The sequence below is a fragment of the Phyllobates terribilis genome, unplaced genomic scaffold (assembly GCF_046119375.1).
Source record: "Phyllobates terribilis strain yellow unplaced genomic scaffold, ASM4611937v1 Scaffold_13__5_contigs__length_258822181, whole genome shotgun sequence".
NCBI lineage: Eukaryota > Metazoa > Chordata > Amphibia > Anura > Dendrobatidae > Phyllobates > Phyllobates terribilis.
In genome coordinates, this window is record NW_027362773.1 from 117,113,391 (window position 1) to 117,135,565 (window position 22,175).

The 22,175-nt window shown below is 41.8% G+C and overlaps 1 protein-coding gene across 1 annotated transcript; it reads right to left on the reverse strand.

Moving 5' to 3' along the window:
* Nucleotides 1-4,693: 4,693 nt before the first annotated feature.
* Nucleotides 4,694-16,942, reverse strand: GNG3 (G protein subunit gamma 3). Its single transcript, XM_073658495.1, has 3 exons — nt 16,786-16,942; nt 5,902-6,005; nt 4,694-5,112 (listed from the first exon to the last, which is right to left on the reverse strand). Exons 2-3 carry the CDS (start codon nt 5,998-6,000, stop codon nt 4,984-4,986), a joined length of 228 nt encoding a protein of 75 aa, XP_073514596.1. The 5' UTR covers nt 6,001-6,005; nt 16,786-16,942; the 3' UTR covers nt 4,694-4,983.
* Nucleotides 16,943-22,175: the final 5,233 nt, after the last annotated feature.

Sequence of the window (22,175 nt, forward strand, 5' to 3'; positions counted from 1 at the left end):
CACAAGGAATGGACATTAGACCAGTGGAAATCTGTGCTTTGGTCTGATGAGTCCTAATTTGAGATCTTTGATTCCAACCACCGTTTATTTGTGCGATGCAGAAAAGGTGAACGGATGGACTCTACATGCCTGGTTCCCACCGTGAAGCATGGAGGAGGAGGTGTGGGGGTGCTTTGCTGGTGACACTGTTGGGGATTTATTCAAAATTGAAGGCATACTGAACCAGCATGGCTACCACAGCATCTTGCAGCTTCATGCTATTCCATCCGGTTTGCGTTTAGTTGGACCATCATTTATTTTTCAACAGGATAATGACCCCAAACACACCTCCAGGCTGTGTAAGGGCTATTTGACCAAGAAGGAGAGTGATGGGTGCTACGCCAGATAACCTGACCTCCACAGTCACCAAACCTGAGCCCAATCGAGATGGTTTGGGGTGAGCTGGACCGCAGAGTGAAGGCAAAAGGGCCAACAAGTGCTAAGCATCTCTGGGAACTCCTTCAAGATTGTTGGAAGACCATTTCCGGTGACTACCTCTTGAAGCTCATCAAGACAATGCCAAGAGTGTGCAAAGCAGTCATCAAAGCAAAAGGTGGCTACTTTGAAGAACCTAGAATATAAGACATATTTTCAGTTGTTTCACACTTTTTTGTTAAGTATATAATTCCACATGTGTTAATTCATAGTTTTGATGCCTTCAGTGTGAATGTACAATTTTCAAAGTCATGAAAATACAGAAATCTCTTTAAATGAGAAGGTGTGTCCAAACTTTTGGTCTGTACTGTTATTGCATTCTTCAGCTTTTTAATCTGTTCCTAAAAAGCCCACTATATCACCCAGGCTGTGCTGCATAACTTTATTAGAAAAAAAAATGTTATAGCGTTGTCCATTTTAATGGGCATCTTCGATTCGTGCTCAGTGTCCCCATTCTGTTTCTTAATGCCACCTACCTACCTATGGTTGACATGTCCTAAAATAGTAGACGGCATCCACATCAATCCTAGGTCGGTGGTGGCATTACAAGGCATACAGGGTTGCTGAGCCCGCAGTGGATACACCAGTTGGACCACTTGGTGCACATTAGAATATGGCCCTGGCATGAGACGCTGCATGGGGGATATGGTGGGCATTTGCTTTTATAGGAAGAACCTAATGACAGGTTATTTTTAAAGGGGTTATCTAGAATTATAAAAACATGGCTGTTTTCTTTCAGAAACAGTGCCACCCCTGTCTGTGTTGTGCATGTTATTGCAGCTCTGTCCCATTCATGTCATTGGAGCTTAGTTGCAATACCAGATACAACCCGTTGTCAGGGGTGGTGATATTTCCGAATGAAAGTAGCTATGTTTATCTGAATCCTGGACGGGGCGGAGGGGGGTTGGTCAATGTTGCTATGGGCTCTTATTCACATTCAATTTATTGTCTTTTATTGTAGGATACTAATGGATAAAGAAGACATAGAGGAGCTGGAGAGGATGTTGGTATGTCAAGTTACTTACTGTGCCATTCAAAGGAAAATTGAACAATTTCAAGAATATATTCGATTGTAACAATCCCCTTATTAAAGATTTTTTTTCCCACTAAGGTTAGATAAGTCTATGATCTCAGAGGTCCATCTGGTCACTAAACTGGTCATACCTAGACCTCGGTGAGGAGGAGTATGAGAGGGGCCATGGTTGGGGGTGGGTGGGGCCGTGGGTGGGGCAGAGGGGGGCCGTGGGTGGGGCAGAGGGGGGCCGTGGATGGGCGAGAACACCCCTGCATTCATTGACCATAACACATTGGACCACTGCCTCTGTCAGCGCCATCATGATAGATAGATGGGTGCTGTATGTATTTTACATTTTTGTGTAAGAGAGAACTTGTCACATCCCCAAATATATAAAACTACCAGAATAACTTAATTCCAATCTGATTCCAGATCATTTTTTTTATTTTTCTGAATGTGCCCCATTCTTTTATTATTGACTTTTTTTATTTTTATTATTTTGGAACACATTTTGTATATGAATTAATAAATTGACAATTGGGTGGTCTTTACAGTCCATTATCAATTGGATGAAAACCTGATCACCTGTCACTGTACAGTCAGTGTCAGAGCTACTGCTTCAATGTGGCCTCACAAAATGACTGTCCCCTACTGATCTCTGCTTATATCGCCTCTTCTATTCCATACGCTGCTTGTACTTCTTGCTATTTGCGGCGTCTGTCCTGGCTCCGGCTCCGGGATTCCCTATCTGCTATCTTTGGATGGCAGTGCAGGGCGGTCTCAGGAGATGGGACTCTGCAAGCAGAGGCTCCTGTATTCCCTCTATTGCTGCTTTTTCTTACAGCAGTGTCTGAACTCTCACTGCACTTCCCTGAGAAGATGGTGCACGGGGGATGCAGTTTGCGGCGTCCGGGGATGCTGGGGGTGGGGGGATGCAGCGGCCCGTGCTGGGGTATTCAGCAGACAGGGTTGGGGGCATGGGAAGGGTGCAGCAGACGGGGCTGGGGGGGAGGGGGGGGGGGGGGGGAGTGCAGCGGCTGGTGCAGACAATACAAGTAGCAACCAGAAAGATAAGACTGGTTCCTGCTTTGGTTGTCATGGTGGTGGGGTCACTAATTTGCTATATTCATTTATATACTTTGCACTTTTAAAATCAAAGAAAAGTGATTTGGGTTAGGAAGAAATGAACGTTTGCAGCCAGTTTTAAACATTGAGGTATGTGCCCTCTTTAATTGGTGCATTAGCATTTCTCCCTCTAAGGCTACATTGACACATTCAGTATTTGGTCAGTATTTTACATCAGTATTATTTTTGTTTGTCTTTGTTTTTTTTCCTCTCTTGCCCGCAGAATTCACTGAAAGTACAGTAGAAGAACATCACATCATTTGCTATCCCTCCTGTGAAAGTTTCCTCCAGTCTCTGGAATATGTGGCACAAGAGCATCCGGTTACATGGCTGATATTCAGTCTAGTACTGATTCTTACCATTCATCTAATGCTCTTTATGTATTAGTTTTTCCATTTGAACAATACGCTTATTGAATATTTATTGATTACTGTTGGTATAATGTACAGATAAATGCTGCTTGTGCAAACCCAAATCTCCCAAAAGATGAAATAAAAGTTTCACAAGTCAGATTTGTGGGTACATTTAATTCTTTTGATTGAGGAAGAAGAGGGTCAACATTGAAATGGTGAAGGGATGTCGGGAGAAGAACTTTGATTTAGAAGATGAGGCGTAAGGGTGTGTTGACAAGGCTACATGTTTACCGATCATTAATTAAAGGCCACTTAGACAGGCTGACCGCACTTACAATGCGCATAGAACAATCCATTACTATAGTCCAGGGGTCTCATACTCAGCCGGGTAAATGGGCCGTACATAGAACAAATTTGAATATAAAGGTCCGTGTTCTTTGTGGGAGAAGATTACGCCGTCAGTGATACCATTATTTTTCTATTTGACTTCTTGATCGTCCTTTTTTATTCTTTTTAATGGTGTTTATCATATGGGTTACGGTACACCTTCTCTTTTATTTCAGTTCTTACATGAAACTGCATTTTTAGTGGCCAAATATCATTCCGTTATTTTTTCATTCTTTTACTTAAAAAAAAAAAAAAATAAAAAAAATCTTTAGTGCCCCATATGATAATATAGTTTTACCATTAGCCCCTTATAGTAATTCTGGCCCCTGTCCTGTAAAAATGTCCCCATCTTATAGTAATGTGCCAATCCCGGTCCCCATCTGTGACAACACAGCTTTTCTTCTTAATTATGCCAGACATACTTTCTGATGGCCAAGAGCAATATACCTTTATTTTTATGCTGACTTTTTTTTTTTTTTACCTGTGTTCTTTGGTTGATTAACACAGACTATTGTTAGCATAATCCTGAATGTTGACACTTGAGTTAAGATGTACTGCAATTTATTGTCTGTAAATCTTGCAAGATAGGGTCATGGAGCTATACTTTTTAGTAATATGCTGATTACGTATTATACCAGCCCAGGCAGTTGTTGATTTTCTGAGCAATGAAGGACAAACTGTGCAAGTTGATTAAATGCTCAAACAATGAGTCATGAGCTCCCTTGACCTGTGAATGATGGCTGAAAGGACAATTGTGATGTATAAAAAGGTGGTCTCTGTCTGTATTCGGGGTCATTCTACAGCATGTCAGTTTAGGGGACTTCGGGCTTCCATCTTGTAGCCACGGGCCCATCCTGGCCTCCATCTTGTAGCCACGCGCCCATCTTGTAACAATGTCCTCATTCTGCTGCTCTTTACATACACATAGAAAAATTCTTTTCACCTGACCTTGCTCCCTCAACAAACAGCGTCCTCTTCCTCCAAAGCTGGGGCGCTTACAAATGACATCATGTGCGGCCGCGCCGGAACGCCGACATCGGCTGCTGGCCTCTGATTGGCCAGTGGCTGATCTTGGTATTGCGGTGCAGAGAGCCGGTCTCTGCACCGCAATACATTTCAATTAAATGTGCGTCCGAGGATGCACATCCAGTTGAAAAGAAGCGCTGACGTCAGCGGACCCTTGGCGATTGTCTCGGGGGACTGAGGGCAGCACAACGAAGCCTCGGGCCACATGCAGCCCCCGCGTTTGAGACCCCTGCTATAGACTGCTCTTATGTATTGGCTGTTTCTATTTTTTTCTCTTTTGAACAATTGCATATATTGAGGTGACAAATCAATATAACCACGTGTCTAATATTTAATTACTGTTGGTATAATTTACAGATAAATACTGCTTGTGCGAACCCAAATCTCCCAACAAATAATAAAAAAAAAAAAGTTTCTCAAGTCTCTATTGGGATCCAGTAATTCTTCATTCTGAGGAAGAAGAGGGTGAACATTAAAACCACTGAAATGGTGAAGAGATGTCAGTGGAGGACTTCGACTTTAGAAGATGAGGAGAAAGGGTGGTCTTGCTGGGATTGGCAGAGAGGGTGTAGTACGGGGGTCTTCCATCATTAGCCGGATGGATCAGAGAAGGGCACAGAAGAATTTCTTCTCTCTGAATGGGTTTTCAGATGTGGGCACCGGTGTGATCAGTGGATCCTCGCACGCGTGAGCGTCACAGAAAGCCATCAGGTCTGATGCTGCCTTTGACACCTGTATAGAAAAAAGTTCGATGTGACGGCTCAGTTATCAGTTTAGTTTACAAACTTTTAGGATGAGCTGTGCATTTTACATTTTGCAATACAAAGGTTGAAATCAAGTGCAAAATTCCAGTACAAATCTGCAACATATAAAGAATACATAAGATTATTACAGAAAACCCCATTAAAGGGGTTGTCCAGGACTTAAGACATTGATGACCTAGATTTAGGAGTCCATCACCCAGCACCACCTTCGATCAGCTGTTGCAGGTCCTGTAGAGGCCATAAATAAACTGTGTATGGTGCCGGGTTACCAGAGCACAAGATAGTGGCCATTTTTGGCTATTGCAGCCCTTAAAGGGAATAGTTCAGCAGGTTTTTGCTATGTAATCTTGACAGCAGCATCATCTACGTGCAGAGACCCTGATTCCAGCGATGTATCACTTTGATTATTGGGTGCAGCAGTTGTAATACAATCACAGTTTTCTCTGCTGCAGAGCTCAGAATGCTGAGCTTTGTATAACCCCGCCCACACCACTGGCAGCCAATCAGTGCTGGGGGCATGGTTGGACAAGGAGGCACAAGACACCTAGTCCTGTAGTGATAATCTCCTGCTAATAAAACACTGATTTTATTGAAATAACAGCAAAACACAGCCCAGTTAGTGACACATCGCTAGAATCAGAGCTCCATCCATCAGTTTGCTCTCAGATTACATATGAAAACCTGCTGATTAGAATCCCTTTAACTGTTTTTAGTAGGGGGTCCGATTGTACCATGGTGCCTTCTGTCATTTACATACTTTAATGCGACACATGGAGGCTTCAATCTTCAGCTGCTCGACTAGCTTCCTGGCCTGTCCAATGCTCAGTGTGCTATTCACAGGGGTGTCTCCTTTCATGGTTCCTAGAAAGAGAAAAATGTCCTATGAGTTGCAAAAAACAAGCCTCAAATTTCTGATTTATGATGAACTGCGAATTTACTCTGAATAGACCATAAACTATATATCCTATTTAGATCTCATGCACATGTTGCAGAATAAAGAGGTTGTCCAGGAATGTGATATTGATGACCTATTCAATATCGGATTGGTGGGAGTCCGACAACCGGCATCCCCACAGATCAACTTTTATTAGTTTTTTGACAGGCTGGATGTAAGTATTGGATGAAGCTGAACAGCACCGCTCCGTCCAATGTGTAGTGGCTAATGCTGAGAGCCACAAAATAGCTCCTCTTCTGATCTGCAGCGCTCAGAAGTGGCCACTACACATTGGACGGAAATGCGTTCTTCAGCTCTGTCCAATGGCTAAATCTGGCCACGGCCGCAGCTAATAACAGCTGATCCATTGAGGTGCTGGGTATCTGACCCCCATCGATTTGATATTGATGAACTATCCAATAATATATGTCTGGATGACTCCTTTAAATTAATATTCAAACTGTCTCTTCCAAGAGGAACAGGACTTGAACTCTATAGCGCCACCTATTGGAAGCAGCAATCCTACAAGTCATTATTGACCCTTTAATGAGTCTTGCAATATGACTTAGGATAAAAGTCAAGCCAGAATCTCAATTTGTAGATATGGTGTTTCAGGGTGTTGCCCCTCCTCAGTGCATAGTATGAGAACTGATTTGGCTAGGTGAGAGGGTTTTTTTCAGCTTCAAAAAAAAAAAAACCCCGTATGAAGCTTTTTCCAATCCAGTCTTGGTTTGGGGTAACAAATACTGATGCAAAGTACTAACTATATTTGTAATCTGTGAATAGGGCCCTAAAGGGGAGGTCCAGTATAAATACATCTGATACAGACATGTGACTGATGCAGCCAATCACTGGCTGCAGTGGTGACTTGTTATTCTAATTGGCTGCAGTGCTCGCATGATGTCCCTGCTGGAAGAGAAGAGCAAAACTATATGGAGGATGAAAGGCAAGTACGGTATGTTTTTTTTTTAAACTTACAAATGCTTTAGCATTGCTAATAAGACCCCCCCCCCCCCCCAAAAAAAAAAAAAAATTAGACAACCGCTTTCATTTCTGAGCCCTATAGACAATGCTCTTTAGAAAGTTTTAGGACATGTACCCTAAATGTTAGACCATTGAAGTAGCACACAGAAAACCTTGAAGTCACCTATATCCGCCTGTACACTGTGGCTGCATTCTGTATGTGAGCTTATTTACGCAAGGACATTATATATTGTTTTATACCATCCGCACATAAATGCAGTAACTCTTTACGATTTAATGCTTTCTTGATCTGATTGCACAATGGACAAGTAAATGGGAATGAGAAGCACTTAAGATGCCGACATCCATTAGCACAGGAGCCACCCGCTCAGCCCTGGTGTTAATCCATCTCTGCAAAAGATAATCCACCAGCAAAATTACCCTTGTCAGATCGATTTGTAGTAAAAGGGGCAATCAGTGTTTTAGCTAATTCTTTGAAACATCTTGGAGAGTGGCTAGTAGAATGTGGCCAGAAGCACAAGATCGTCCTGTACTGACTGTGGAGCATGTTGGTTACAGCGTCAGGCTCATCAGGAAGGGGAGCAATATCTCATGGGACTGTACTTGGGATTCAATACTGTTCATCCGATTGCTTTATTACACTGTTCTACAGATTTTCTGAAATTCTCAGGTTCAGTTATGAAATGAGCCATTTCTTAATGATTTTGACCTTCTGAATTCAAATCTGACAATGAAAATGTTTAGTTGGCTCCTGTTTGTGATATCAGAGTTCTCCTTTGACTGCTACGTACATTGATGAGCAAAAGGGTAACAGTGTTTTGATCTTGTGACTCCATATCTTACCATCCACTACTGCTTAGAACCTGAGACTACCATCATTTTACAGACAATCATCTTGGCTATCTCATACATAAATTTGACTTGCAGCTATTTAGCACATGATTAGTTATGCAGATTCTTCTCATGTCACTGCATTGTTACGGTTTTGCCCCTAAAAATCTAAATTTTTTGATTATTTTGTAAATCCACCTTTGGCTTTCTACATTGCCTGAATCCTTCTGGGCCACTCTCGATGAGACTCAAGCAAGTCTCCACTGAAATCTGATCCCAGGTTTCTTCTACACGTTCCTATAGTTGGTGCAAACTGGTCAACTCACTTGGGTATGTATACAGTTTTTTATTAAACTTTACCCACAAGTGTTCAATTGGGTTGAGGTCTGGGGGCCAATCCAGCACCTCTACTTCATTGTCATTGAACAATTTCTTCACCAATCTCGACGTATGCTTCGGGTCCTTGTCCTGCTAGAACACTGTCTTCCCTTTCATACCCATAGTACTCGAGTGTACGAAGTAACTCGTCTTGTAGGATACTCACATATAGCTCAGCATTGCGACCACCATCGTTCCTGATCAAGTATCCAACGCCTTTGCCTGTGAAGCAACCCTATATCATCAGGCTTCCTCCACCGAACTTGACAGTTCCTTCAATTTCTCGATCCGTTAGCCTTTTTTTTTTTTTTTTTTTTCCTCCAGACCAATTTGCTCCCATCAGAGCCTAGTCTATTGACTTTCGTCTCTTCGCTCCAAATCACCCATTTCCTATCTTCTACTGTTCACTTTAAATACTTTTTTGCAAACTCAAGCCGACACTTCTTATGATGATATTGAAGTCGAGGCTTCTTCACCTTTTTCGGGCCACCATTCCAGACTTGAGCCAACTTGTTGACTCCAATATATTGACTGGACATCCACCACTTGGCTTTAGAATGGATGGATGGACGTCATTTCGTATTCTTCTAACTTTTATGGCGCTCACATGATGCAGGTTGGCAATTTTTTGGGTCAAGAGACAGCTATCGATGAGCTGGATGATGCTGTTTCATTTTTCTTAGGAAATCTTCATGTATGCTACTTGATTCGAACCAGTGACCTTCCGCTTGGGAACCAACCTAATAACACACGGAGGTATTAAGGAATGTGGGAATAGGTTGTATTTTCTAGTATTCAGGAAGAAAACTATATTTCCTCCACCATAGGCAACACAGTAACAATGCAGTGACATGACAAGAATCTGCATAACTAATCATATGCTGAATAGCTGCAAGTCACATTTATGTATGAGATAGCCAAGATAATTGCCTATAAAACGATGGTAGTCTCACGTGCTTAGCAGTAGTAAAGGGTGAGATATGGAGCCTCAAAGTCAAAAGTTCACAACATTGTTACCCTTTTGCTTGTCAGTGTATAATTAATGCATAACCGTTTCAGTACTTTGAAACATTACTATTTTTGCAAATATAAAGATGCAGAATAATTTGTTATGTCAATTTTCTGATATTTATTCAGAGGAAACTTAGCAACAATTAAAATAACTAAAACATGTCTTAACACTATGGTGAATTATAAACAGTTACAGAAATTGAATTACAAAATTTGGTCCTCATTCAGTGACAACTCTTTTTTGCTTTTCTCTTGTACGCCTGCATCGGATCATCTCTTACAAATGTCCAACAGTAATCTGTAGCATTGATGGATTCCATTTTCCTTGGTATCTTTTCTCCATAACCGCAATATATTGGTGAAACCTCTCACCGTGCTCGTCGGTCACTTCTCCGCAGTTTGGTGGAGAGGAAGTCTACATGAGAATGTAAGAAATGAATCTTTAAGGACATATAGCCAAGATCCTTATGTTTTGAGAAGATTTTCCACCAATTTTTCATAGTTATCTGCTCTTGAGTTTCCGCAAAAAATTAGTTACCACTATTGTGAATGCTACCCATGCAGACTTTTCCTTGCCCTACAACAAATGGAGAAACTCATCATCTTGAAGAAGCTTATGAATCTGAGGTCCAATAAAGACTCCTTCCTTTTATCTTTGCTTCACTCAACCTTGGAAATTTATTGAGATACTTGAATACTTTTGCATTTTTATCCATTGCCTTTAGAAAGTTCTTCATGAGTCCCAACTTCATATGCAATGGTGGTAACAAAATCTCATGGGTTAACAAGTCCTGGATACAGGACATTTTTAATACCCGGCTGAAGTGAGTGTCGGAGAGGCCAGTCTTTTTTATTGTAGTGATGTTCTCCTGCACGACTATCTCCTCTCACAGAAAGCAGTAGGACTTTGTGTATCCACTCTGGAAACCAAATAAGAAGGCAACCACCTTTAAGTCACCACAGAGGGGCCACAAATGTTGGTCATAGTTCAGGCACCGGTTTCATGTTTTCATGGGTTTCTTTCATGTGGATGGCATAACCAACTGGAATTGAAGGTAGAGCATTGCCATTATGCAGCGAGACTTGTTTTGGACGTATTGTTGAAGATCCTCCATTCCTCTGGATTTTGACTTATCTTCAGAGCTTCCATTAAACTGTTGATGTTGTTGCATGCCACAAGATCACCTTGCCTGAAGAATTATTGGACAAGATCTTAATCATATGTTGCAGAACAAAGAAATCCTAATATCGCCCGCTAGAAGATTCCACTTCTTTAGCCTGGACCATAAGAGCTCAGCCTTACTCTTGGGCAGATCTAAATCTCTAACAAGATCCTTCAGTTCACTTTGTGTTATAAGGTGTGGTTCAGTTGAGGTTGATGACGGAAAGTCTGGGTCGTGAATGGAAGTTGCTTCATGACACCAAGCGCCCTCTTCTTCCTCACTTGACTCGACTGAAAATGTTTCTGGTGCTTTTGGAACCGGCAGTTCTTCTGTATGTGGTACTGGGCGTATTGCAGATGGGATGTTGGGATAATGTAACGTCCACTTCTTCTTCCTTGAAACTCCTTTCCTAATGGGGGGCACCATGCAGAAATAACAATTGGTAGTGTGATCGGTTGGTTCTGTCCAAATCATTGGGACTGCAAAAGGCATAGACTGCCTCTTCCCATGCAACCACTGGGTAAGATGTGATGCACATGTATTGCAGCATATGCGTGGAGCCCAACTCTTGTCCTGATCTCCTATTCTGCAGCCAAAATACAGGTTGTAGGCTTTCCTTATCATGGTAGTCAAGTTTCGCTTTTGTGACGCAAAAGTGACTTCTCCGCATATGTAGCAAAAACTATCCGCTTTGTTAATGCAAGAATGAGACATCTGAAAAAATATAGATACATGTCAATATGCTAAGAAATCCTAAAACTATATACCTTACACAGAGCGCATTTATAAAAGTAGGTGATGTAACTGTAATTAGGATTGCGTCATCGGAGCTGAGTTGGCGTTTTTTGATTGGTCACCCTAAGATGATAGAATACTGAAGGTGCAATAGTCTAAATAGATGATGTAATAGACTAGCTACTAACAATGATGAAATAATAAAAACTCAATTTTTCTATAAGCCTGCATGAAAGGTGCCATAAGTAATTACAACTTCATCTGGAGCTTGATATTAGAACCAATCAGCAAATTTAAACATCATATTCGTTTTCAGCACCGCAAAATTTGTTGAGTTCAACTGTTTCAGCTCTGAACCAATTTGGCTGTAGAACAGTGTAAGCAAGAATATCGATCTGATTCATCAAAGCTTTTATACCAGAAAATTGATGTCGAAGCTTTGAAAAGTCGCAATTTTTTTGTGCAATTCGGAGTTGCATAAAATTTAGTAATTTTTTTCAAATTTCACGCCAGTTTGAAACTGCTCCGCCAAAATTGGCAGAGCTGGGAAGGAGCCAGGGTGTGGCCAGGACCGCTCGTACAATTTCTTAAAAAAAACAAACTTTTGTACCCCAGAAATGCTATTCCAGTCCCACACTGGAGTAGCATTTCTGGCACGACGCACGCCACTCAGAAGATGTGTCAAATTTATCATGTACTGTGCTCCCCTCAATTAATTTGGCACACAATACTCCAGGGAGCTCTTCATTAAGACTGATGTGGTGCTACACCATTGTTAATGAATAGTCTCCTACATATGTTTTCATGGATCAAGAAGGTTATTGAATTTTGATTGTGATTTTTTTTTTTTTTTTTTTTTTTTTTTAATATTAATAGTAAAATATTTTACTGCTAATTAATAAAAAAAAAAAAAACATTTAAAATGACTGCTTACTAGTGAATCTAAAATGATCAAATCCCTAAAAGTGTAATAATTCCACAGTGAGAAATTCTAAAAGGCATTGTTACAGGGGTTGGTCCATAAACCTATCCAGGGGGTAAATCCATGATCGCAGAGGGTCACATGTCTCCCGTTTGAATGATCACACATGCCCATTACCGCTCTATTCAATGCCTATAAGACCGATTTAGGCAGATGAATGCATGAAGCCTATACATTTGACATAGCAAGAGGTGTTTTAAGTGATTGTAAAAAAAAAAAAAAAAGTGTGAACAGCATTTTTAAGAGTAGTTAAATCCAGTGCGATGCGACAAAACATTGGATCACACTCTAACCAATATTATTCTGTGTGTCCACGCACATGTCCGTTTTTTCTCCATGGAAAAAATTACAGCATGCCTGAGTTGGATCTGATTATTAGATTTCTCTCGGCCATGCAAGTCAATGGGAGCTTAGGACCCCTATTTAAGTGCTCGGGGAGCCCCAAGCAATTACAGTGGCTTGCAAAAGTATTCACCCCATTTGGCTTTTTACCTATTTGTTACATTACAACCTGTGTGTAAATATCTTTGTAATCCGCTTTGTGGGTGATGCATCAACACGACATAGTCTAAGTTGGTGAAGTGAGAAAAATACAGGCATAAATTAAATTTATGGGATCAAATAACTAAAAATGGCATGTGCATATATATTCTCCCTTTTTGCTATGAAGCCCCAAAAAATGTCTGGTGCAAGCAATTACCTTCATAAGTCACATGCTTAGTTATAGGACGTCCACCTGTGTGCAAACTAAGTGTCACATGTCTGTCACTATATACACGTTACCTTTTCTGAAAGGCCACAGAGGCTGCAACACCATGAAGCAAGAGGCACCACTTACCAAACAACACCATGAAGACCAAGGAGATCTCCAAAAAGTCGGGGACAAAGTTGTAGTACACGTCGGGGTTAGGTTATAAAAAAAAAAAAAAAAAAAAAAATCTCAATCTCTGATGATCCCCGGAGCACCATCAAATCCATTATCAAATGGAAAGAACATGGTACCACAACAAACCTGCCAAGAGAAGGCGCCCACCAAAACTCTCACCCCTGGCAAGGAGGGCATTAATCAGAGAGGCAGCACAGAGACCAAAGGTAACCCTGAAGGAGCTGCAGAGACTGGAGTATCTGTCCATACGACAAAAGGAGGCTCTACAAAGTACTGACTTTAAGCGGTGAATACATATGCACATGCCAATTTTTAATTATTTGATCCCATAAATTTAATTTATGCCTATATTTTTCTCAATTCACTTCACCAACTTAGACTCTTTAGTGCTGATGCATCACACACAAATCGGATTACAAAAATATTTAAACACAGGTTTTAATGTGACAAAATAGGTAAAAAGCCAAGGGGGGTGAATACTTTCCTCCACTCAGTATGGTCACCCACCTCAGTAGGATACCCCACACAGTATCATGGTCCCCACAGCCCCTACACAGTATGATGGCCCCTCTTTATGATGCTCCCACAGCCCCCCATTCAGTATGATGGATCCCAATGCCTGCCTTCCACACAGTATGGTGGCCCCAATGCCAGCTCCCCCACTCACATATGATGGCCCCCAATCACGTATGATGGCCCCCAATGCCAGCCCCCCACTCAGAATGATGGCCCCAATGCCAGCCCCCCACTCAGTATGATGGCCCCAATGGCAGCCCCACACTCAGTACGATGGCCCCAATGCCAGCCCCACACTCAGTATGATGGCCCCAATGCCAGTCCCACACTCAGTATGATGGCCCCAATGCCAGCCCCACACTCAGTATGATGGCCCCATTGCCAGCCACCCACTCAGTACGATGGCCCCAATGCCAGCCCCACACTCAATACGATGGCCCCAGTGCCAGCCCCACACTCAGTACGATGGCCCCAGTGCCAGCCCCACACTCAGTACGATGGCCCCAGTGCCAGCCCCACACTCAGTATGATGGCCCCAATGCCAGCCCCCCACTCAGTACGATGGCCTCAATGCCAGCCCCCCACTCAGTACGATGGCCCCAATGCCAACTCCCCACTCAGTACGATGGCCCCAATGCCAACTCCCCACTCAGTACGATGGCCCCAATGCCAACTCCCCACTCAGTACGATGGCCCCAATGCCAGCTCCCCACTCAGTACGATGGCCCCAATGCCAGCCCCCCACTCAGTACGATGGCCCCAATGCCAACTCCCCACTCAGTACGATGGCCCCAATGCCAGCCCCACACTCAGTACAATGGCCCCAATGCCAGCCCCACACTCAGTACAATGGCCCCAATGCCAGCCCCACACTCAGTACAATGGCCCCAATGCCAACTCCCCACTCAGTATGATGGCCCCAATGCCAGCCCCACACTCAATACGATGGCCCTAATGCCAGCCCCACACTCAGTACAATGGCCCCAATGCCAACTCCCCACTCAGTATGATGGCCCCAATGCCAGCCCCACACTCAATACGATGGCCCTAATGCGAAACTCCCTCCCCCCCACTCAGTATGTGGGTCCCCACAGTCACCCACTCAGTACTGTCATTAAAAAAAATAAAATTAACACTACTCATTTCTGCTTAATAAATCTCCCGGTTTAAAAAAGTTGTCTCAATGTCATAAATTGTTAAAATGTCAAAGTGTTTGTTGAAACAAGCAACTTTGCACTTTACCTCTAATTAAAAATCCTCTCTGTTCTCCAGAAGGGAGGGATCTTTTATGCTATTGTGCACTGCCCGCTGCCAAGCCACCTCTGTGGGGAACGATCTACTTGCAAGCATTGCTCTGAAGCTGGCTGGATATCTGATTCTGCCCAGTTTCAATACCGCTGAAATCCTTCAATGTTGTAGAGGCAAAGCTGACTCTGCTTGCAACATGGAACAGCAGTTTGGGTCAGCAGCTCAAGTATTCCACTGACCCAAACTGTCAGTCATCAGGATTGGACTGCCTCTCAAGAGGCTGAGGAGCGGTGCGCTCATAAAGCATATTGAGTCAAAAAAGTCAAAAGGCAATGTTCATAAGTAACCACTGGCCCTTTCATTCTTTCAATTAGTGAGTGCCCTACTTTTGGACTCCTAGTGTTGTTTTGAACAAAGAGGTGATGGGCAGCATCACAAAAAATGAGTATAGCAATAGATCACCATCACTTATAGGCCACGTTCACACATTCAGTATTTGGTCAGTATTTTACATCAGTATTTGTAAGCTAAAACCAGGAGTGGGTGATAAATACAGAAGTGGTGACGTGTTTCTATAATACTTTTCCTCTGATTGTTCCACTCCTAATTTTGGCTTACAAATATTGATGTAAAATATTGATCAAATACTTAACGTGTGAATGGGGCCATAGTTTGTAAACAGGACATGGGATCAGAGGTTTGGAAATCAATTCTGTAAGTGTATTATAATTAGTATTACATTACTTGTTTCATCCTCAAATTCCCAATTTAAAAACCTTACTTATACTTGTGTGTTGTGTATTAAGCATAGAAAAGCAGGAGCAGCACCAGGGTAAGGTGGGCACAGAGCCTCCCTGGCCAAAAACCAATCCATCCAGATAAAAAGTACATGAAAGTTGGGTAAATATTTGGATCTATATATTTTTACACCAAATTACATTTACATAAAAAAAAAAGTTAAACCATGGCTATATCCACAATGTCGATTCAAAGGCAAAGCTGAAACCGCTGTCTTTGTAATGTACAAAGTATATTTATTTTTGCATGACTATTAATAGGATTCATGGATTTTTTTTTGTTTTATACTTTCATACAAATAAACATGAAGGGACCAAATTGCGAATACAACAATTGTGGTTTCATTGCTTTCATTGTACAAATCATACTCCTTTCTCGGATTCAGCCATATTTGGCTGGTAACGTCTGGGTAACGTGTTTACCAAAATAAATCATTACAAAAAAACTCTTACACAATCATGTTTAATTTCTGGATTTCCATCGGACTCTCAAATTTTAATATTTTTTCCATCTGTATCTTTATAATCTAAAACAGATCCCTCTGGAGGAAGAAGGAAAACCTTGTCCAAAGCTAAGATCTTCCTTATTTTTCCTGTTGTGAACCAATCCCATTTTTGGTGACAATAAGAACCATAGCTGATGGGGAAATTAGCTCTTGCTCTTCCATGTTACATTCTGTATATTGCTCGGATGCCTCTTTTCAATCCTATACATCCTGCCTTTGTTTTAGGCCATTGCTTGCTTTTATATAGAAGGCATTTATTAAATAATGTAGTGTAAAGAAAAAAAGGGGCATCTACACATCTATATATACACTTCCCACTCACTGTATAGTACAGATGATGGTGGAGAGGGCAAATTGTTTCTTTGTATATTTATGGTTTTATCTGCTACACAATTGTATCGATATGACTGGAAATACTGTGATACAATAAGGATACATGCTGCCAGTGATACTAACTATTATACAATATTTATGGTTCTGTATACATTGATAGATGGGATTCTATAATTCCATATTTTATGGCGAGTGTCTTATTAAGGTGGGGCATTAGGGGATGCACATAAAATAAGAGAAGGTAGATTCTAAGGGGGGAGGGGGGTCAGCAGGGCTGGTCACATATATGGCATTTAGTTACCATTATCATGTAAAGGTTGCTGGAATTGGTACCTACCTGTTCTGTTTTGGTGATGGAGAGATACAGGATGCTGAGAAAAAGCTCCTTCACTGCAGCTACACCAAACACTCACACCCTGCAACAAAGAGAAATGGGGGAGGAGAGACTGGAGGAAGGAGGAGGATGGTGAGAAGTGGCTGAATGATTGAATATGCTCACACAGCTAGGCTGGGGATTCAGAGACAGAGGACAGTGGAAATAGGAAGGCGGGGGAGAACTAGGGAGTGAATCCTATGTAATGGTGCATCCAGGTCGGCTAATGTATCACCCATGAGAACTGACCACATATGTTCTGCAAGTTACTGTAAAACACCCTATATACATTTTTTCCTACCATTGATTGCATTATTCTAATCCACAATCCCATTATCAGATTTGGATTAGATAAGATCATAAAGCACAGCTGTAATTTACGGAAGGCTTCATGAATGATCCGATAGTGACTTCACTGAAAATGGTTTGTTACGCCATGAAGAAATAAATTCAATTTTTAATTTGTTAACCAGTTTATTGCCATTATGCTTTGTCCCCCAGTGGTGGCTCTGTAACAACAGTGCTATCATTTAGTGTTACCCATAGATTCAGCTTTCTTAATGCACAATTTGATCATGTTCTTGTCATTACCAGTTCCTCCAATTAAATATATATGTGTGTATATGTATATATAGAGAGAGAGAGAGAGAGAGAGAGAGATATATATATTATACCCACGCGGTCAGAATTGTTGGTACCCCTCGTTTAATGAAAGAAAAACCCACAATGGTAACAGAAATAACTTGAATCTGACAAAAGTAATAATAAATTAAAAATCTATGAAAATGAACAAATGAAAGTCAGACATTGCTTTTCAACCCTGCTTCCACAGAATTTTTAAAACAATTAAGCTCATGAAATAGTCCTGGACCGAAATGATGGTACCCCTGAAAATAATGTGACAAAAGGGACATGTTAAATCAAGTTGTGTCCACTAATTAGCATCACAGATGTCTACAATCTTGTAATCAGTCAGTGGGCCTGTATATAGGGCTACAGATACTCCCTGTGCTGTTTGGTGACATGGTGTGTACTACACTCAACATGGACCAGAGGAAGCAAAGGAAAGAGTTGTCTCAGGAGATTAGAAAGAAAATTATAGGAAAGCATGTAAAAGGTAAAGGTTATAAGACCATCTCCAAGCAGCTTAATGTTCCTGTGACTACAGCTGCACATATTATTCAGAAGTTTAAGATCCATAGGACTGTAGCCAACCTCCCTGGACATGGCCGAAGGAGGAAAATTGATGGCAAATCAAAGAGACGGATAATACGAATGGTAACAAAAGAGCCCAGGATAACTTCTAAAGAGATTAAAGGTGAACTTCAAGCTCAAGGAACATCAGTGTCAGATCGCACCATTCGTTGTTGTTTGATCCAAAGTGGACTTCATGGGAGACGACCAAAGAGAACACCTTTGTTGAAAAAAATCATAAAAAAGCCAGACTGGAATTTGCCAAACTACATGTTGACAAGCAAGAAAGCTTCTGGGAGAATGTTCTATGGACAGATGACACAAAAATGGAAGTTTTTGGCAAGGCACATCAGCTCTATGTTCACAGACGGAAAAATGAAGCATATCAAGAAAAGAACACTGTCCCTACTGTGAAACATGGAGGAGGCTCTGTTATGTTCTGGGGCTGCTTTGCTGCATCTGGCACAGGGTACAATGAAATCTCAAGACTATCAAGGGATTCTAGAGAGAAATGTGCTACCCAGTGTCAGAAAGCTTGGTCTCAGTCGCAGGTCATGGGTCTTGCAACAGATAATGACCCAAAAGGTGGGATTTTATTCATCTATACTTTTGATCAGCTATGTGAACAGTGGTACTTTTTCATTGATGTGGTGGTGACCCCCGTACTGGGCACTCTGCTTCTACTTCATCTTTTATTAATTTGTTTTAACATGTTGTCTAAATAAAAATTGATAGTTTTTAATGACTATAGATCTCTTCTTTACTCTTGATCTAGATCATTTCAACAGAGTATGTGATTGCCATATACTAAACTAGTTGTATCATTAAGCAGAATTGTGAGATACTTGCTAAGAATTTTATAGGTCATTCACATGTCCGATTTTTATGTATCAGTGCTATCTGTGTTTTTTAAGGATAGCACTTGTGCCTGTGATAGTCTATAGGGCCATTCACATGTACATGATTTTTCGCAGATCGGGAGATCCACGGAAAATCGTGGAGACATGTCCGATTTTTTCTGAGACTCGGACCAAAAATCGGCACTGCAAGTCAATGGGTCCGTGAAAAAAATCAGACCACGCTCGGATAACATCATTGACTGTCAAAAAGGAAAAGGTGGAGAAACTTAAATTTTTTTTTTTTTAATGTATCCACATACGAGAAAAACGGATGACACTCTGATCTGAGAGACCACACTCTGATCAAAGTCTGATCGGAATAATCGGTCCATCTTTCTCGTACGTGAGAAAAATGGACGTTTGAATGAGACCTAAAAGTCACTATTTTTGTGAAACCATATATGCAATAACCGACTTCAGAAAAATAGCAATGTCCAGTATGGTTTATACACACATGGTAAAAATTGTTGGTGCCCCTCGTTTAGTGAAAGAAAAACCCACAATAGTCACAGAAATAACTTGAATCTGACAAAAGTAATAATAAATTAAAAATCTATGAAAATGAACAAATGAAAGTCAGACATTGCTTTTCTGCTACCACGGAGTTTAAAAAAAATTAAGCTCATGAAATAGGCCTGGACAGAAATGATGGTTCTTCTTAACTTAATATTTTGTTGAACAACCTTTTGAGGCAATCACTGCAATCAAACGATTCCTGTAACTGTCAATGAGACTTCTGCACCTCTCGACAAGTATTTTGGCCCACTCCTCATGAGCAAACTGTTCCAGTTGTCTTGTGTTTGATGGTTGCCTTTTCCAGACGGCATGTTTCAGCTCTTTCCAAAGATGCTCAATAGGATTTAGGTCAGGGCTTATAGAAGCCACTTCAGAATAGTCCAATGTTTTCCTCTTAGCCATCTTTGACAGTATGTACTGACACCCAACTTCAGCTCTGATAATTAATTACCACACAGTTAAATGAAAAAGGAAAATAATCCCATAGGCAACATATACTAAACATGTATAGAATGCAAAGGTATTTCAGGCATGGGTATACAAACCCTACATAAAATTTCTGAGACGTATAGCATGCATGTAACTGTAAAGTAGACAAGAAGCCAAGGATATTTGGGAGGAAAAGTTACCTAATAAGAAGAGATGTATTAGAGCAGGAGGTGTGAGTGATGTCCCCTCTCACCCCGACGCGCATTTCGCCACTAGCTTCTTCCGGGGGCATATCAGGGTGAGGGGTAACCGCCTTTTTAAGTGTAGTGGCCATCAATCGTGATGCCCTTACTCCAGCAATGCATATGGTGATCCCAGGCTTGTGTGCAGCTTCTCAACCAGAAAACCCATCTCATGAAGCTCCTGCCGGACAGTTCACCTGCTGATGTCACTTCTAACTCTGCTCTACCCTGCTCTGTGAGTTGGAAACAGTGATTTCTAGTCCTTTTTTCTACAGAATTTTGTTTTTGTGCAGCAAATCTGCTGTGTATAACCCCTTCATGACCTTTGACGTATAGGTACCTCATAGTTCATGGCCCTGCCTTTGATGTGGGCTGCGCATCTTTGCCCGCACATGACAGCTGATTTTATCAGCTGTCATGTGCCTTTAACAGTCGCGGTTGATCGGAGCTCCACTCACGCCTGTTAACCAGTTAAATCCCACTGTCAATCTCTGACAGCGGGATTTAACATGCGCCAGCCAGAAGAGCGTCACAAATCCCACCCATCACGTGATCGCAGGGCGCCAATGAATTGTTATAACAAGCAGGGGCCTGCAGAAGACCCCTGTGCCTATCATTGTGAATCTCCTATGAACACTGCCTCGTGGCCGGCGTTCATAGATCATGATTTTTGCTGTACATAGCAGTGCTGATATGTATAGCACAGGTGATTGGACGATCGCAGCTTCAAGTCTCCTAAGTAGACTATTGCAGACAGAAAAAAGTAAAAAAAAAAAAAACACAAAAGTTTAAATCACTACCTTTTGTCCCATTGAAAATAAAACAATAATTAAAAAAACAACAACACATATTTGGTATCGCTGTGTTCAGAAAGGTCAGGTCTATCAAAATATAAAAAGAATTAATCCGATCGGTTAACGACGTAACGAAGAAAAAAGTGGAAACGCTAGAATTATGTTTTTCTTGTCCGCAGCAACATTGCAATAAAATGCAATAATGGGCGCTCAAAACATCACATCTGCCCCAAAATGGTATCAATAAAAACATCAGCTCGGGGCACAAAAAAATAAGTCATGACCCAGCCCCAGATCATGAAAAATGAAAACGCTCCGGAAAATACAGAATTTTTCTTCACCACTAATAAAAATAAACTATACATGTTTGGTTTCTATGAACTCGTAATGACCTGGAGAATCATAATGTCAGGTCAGTTTTAGCATTTAGTGAACATGGTAAACATACAATCCAAAAAATTGTAGAATTGCACTTTTTTTGCAATTTCACTTGGAATTTTTTTTTTCCCATTTTCCAGTACACAATATGGTAAAACCAATGGCGTTGTTCAAAAATACAACTTGTCCCGCAAAAGCAACAAGATTTATACGGCCATATTGATGGAAAAATAAAAAAGTTATGGCTCTTGGAAGAAGGGGAGGAAAAAAAGCAGAGCAAATTGGATCTTACAATAGCAGCAAAGTGCAGTGCGTGTTTCAAATCAGCAACATGTCAATTTCTCTTCTGGGTACGTTGAGTTTTATGTGCGGATGTTCCCCATATACCTTATTTTTCAGACCATAAGATGCACTTTTTTGCCCCCAAATTTGGGAGGAAAATGGGGGGTGCGTCTTATGGTCCGAACGTTACTCTACCGGTGGTGGTGGAGCTGGGATCGCAGGGTCCTTCGGCGGCGGCAGAGGTGAGATGCGGCTGGAGCTGGGGCCTGTACCTGTGCTGGAGTGGCTGGTGTCGGGCGGTGAAGTAGAGGTGCCGGGCCTGTGCTGTGAGCGCCGTCCGGTGGAACAGTGCGTGCGGCATCCAGTGGCTGCGGCCATCTTTCTGAGGTCGTGATCTACAGGAAAAATGGCCGGCGCATGTGCCTACTGGGAGCTCCGGCGGCCATTTTCCTGTAGATCACAGCCTCAGGAAGATGGCCGCGGCCTACGGAAGCTGCACACACTGCTCTGCCGCACCGCCGGACGACGCTCACAGCCCAGCACAGGCCCCAGCCAGACACCGGCCCTGCAGCATCTCACCTCTTCTGCTGATTCTGCCAGGTTCCTGAGGCAGGGAACGG

Bases quoted from the DNA above. Each gene is read 5' to 3' on its own strand.
- GNG3 (XM_073658495.1), bottom strand. From the start codon at position 6,000: ATGAAAGGAGACACCCCTGTGAATAGCACACTGAGCATTGGACAGGCC. The intron at 5,113-5,901 runs GTATGTAAATGA...TTTTCTATACAG, and splicing joins CCTCCATGTGTCGCATTAAA to GTGTCAAAGGCAGCATCAGA.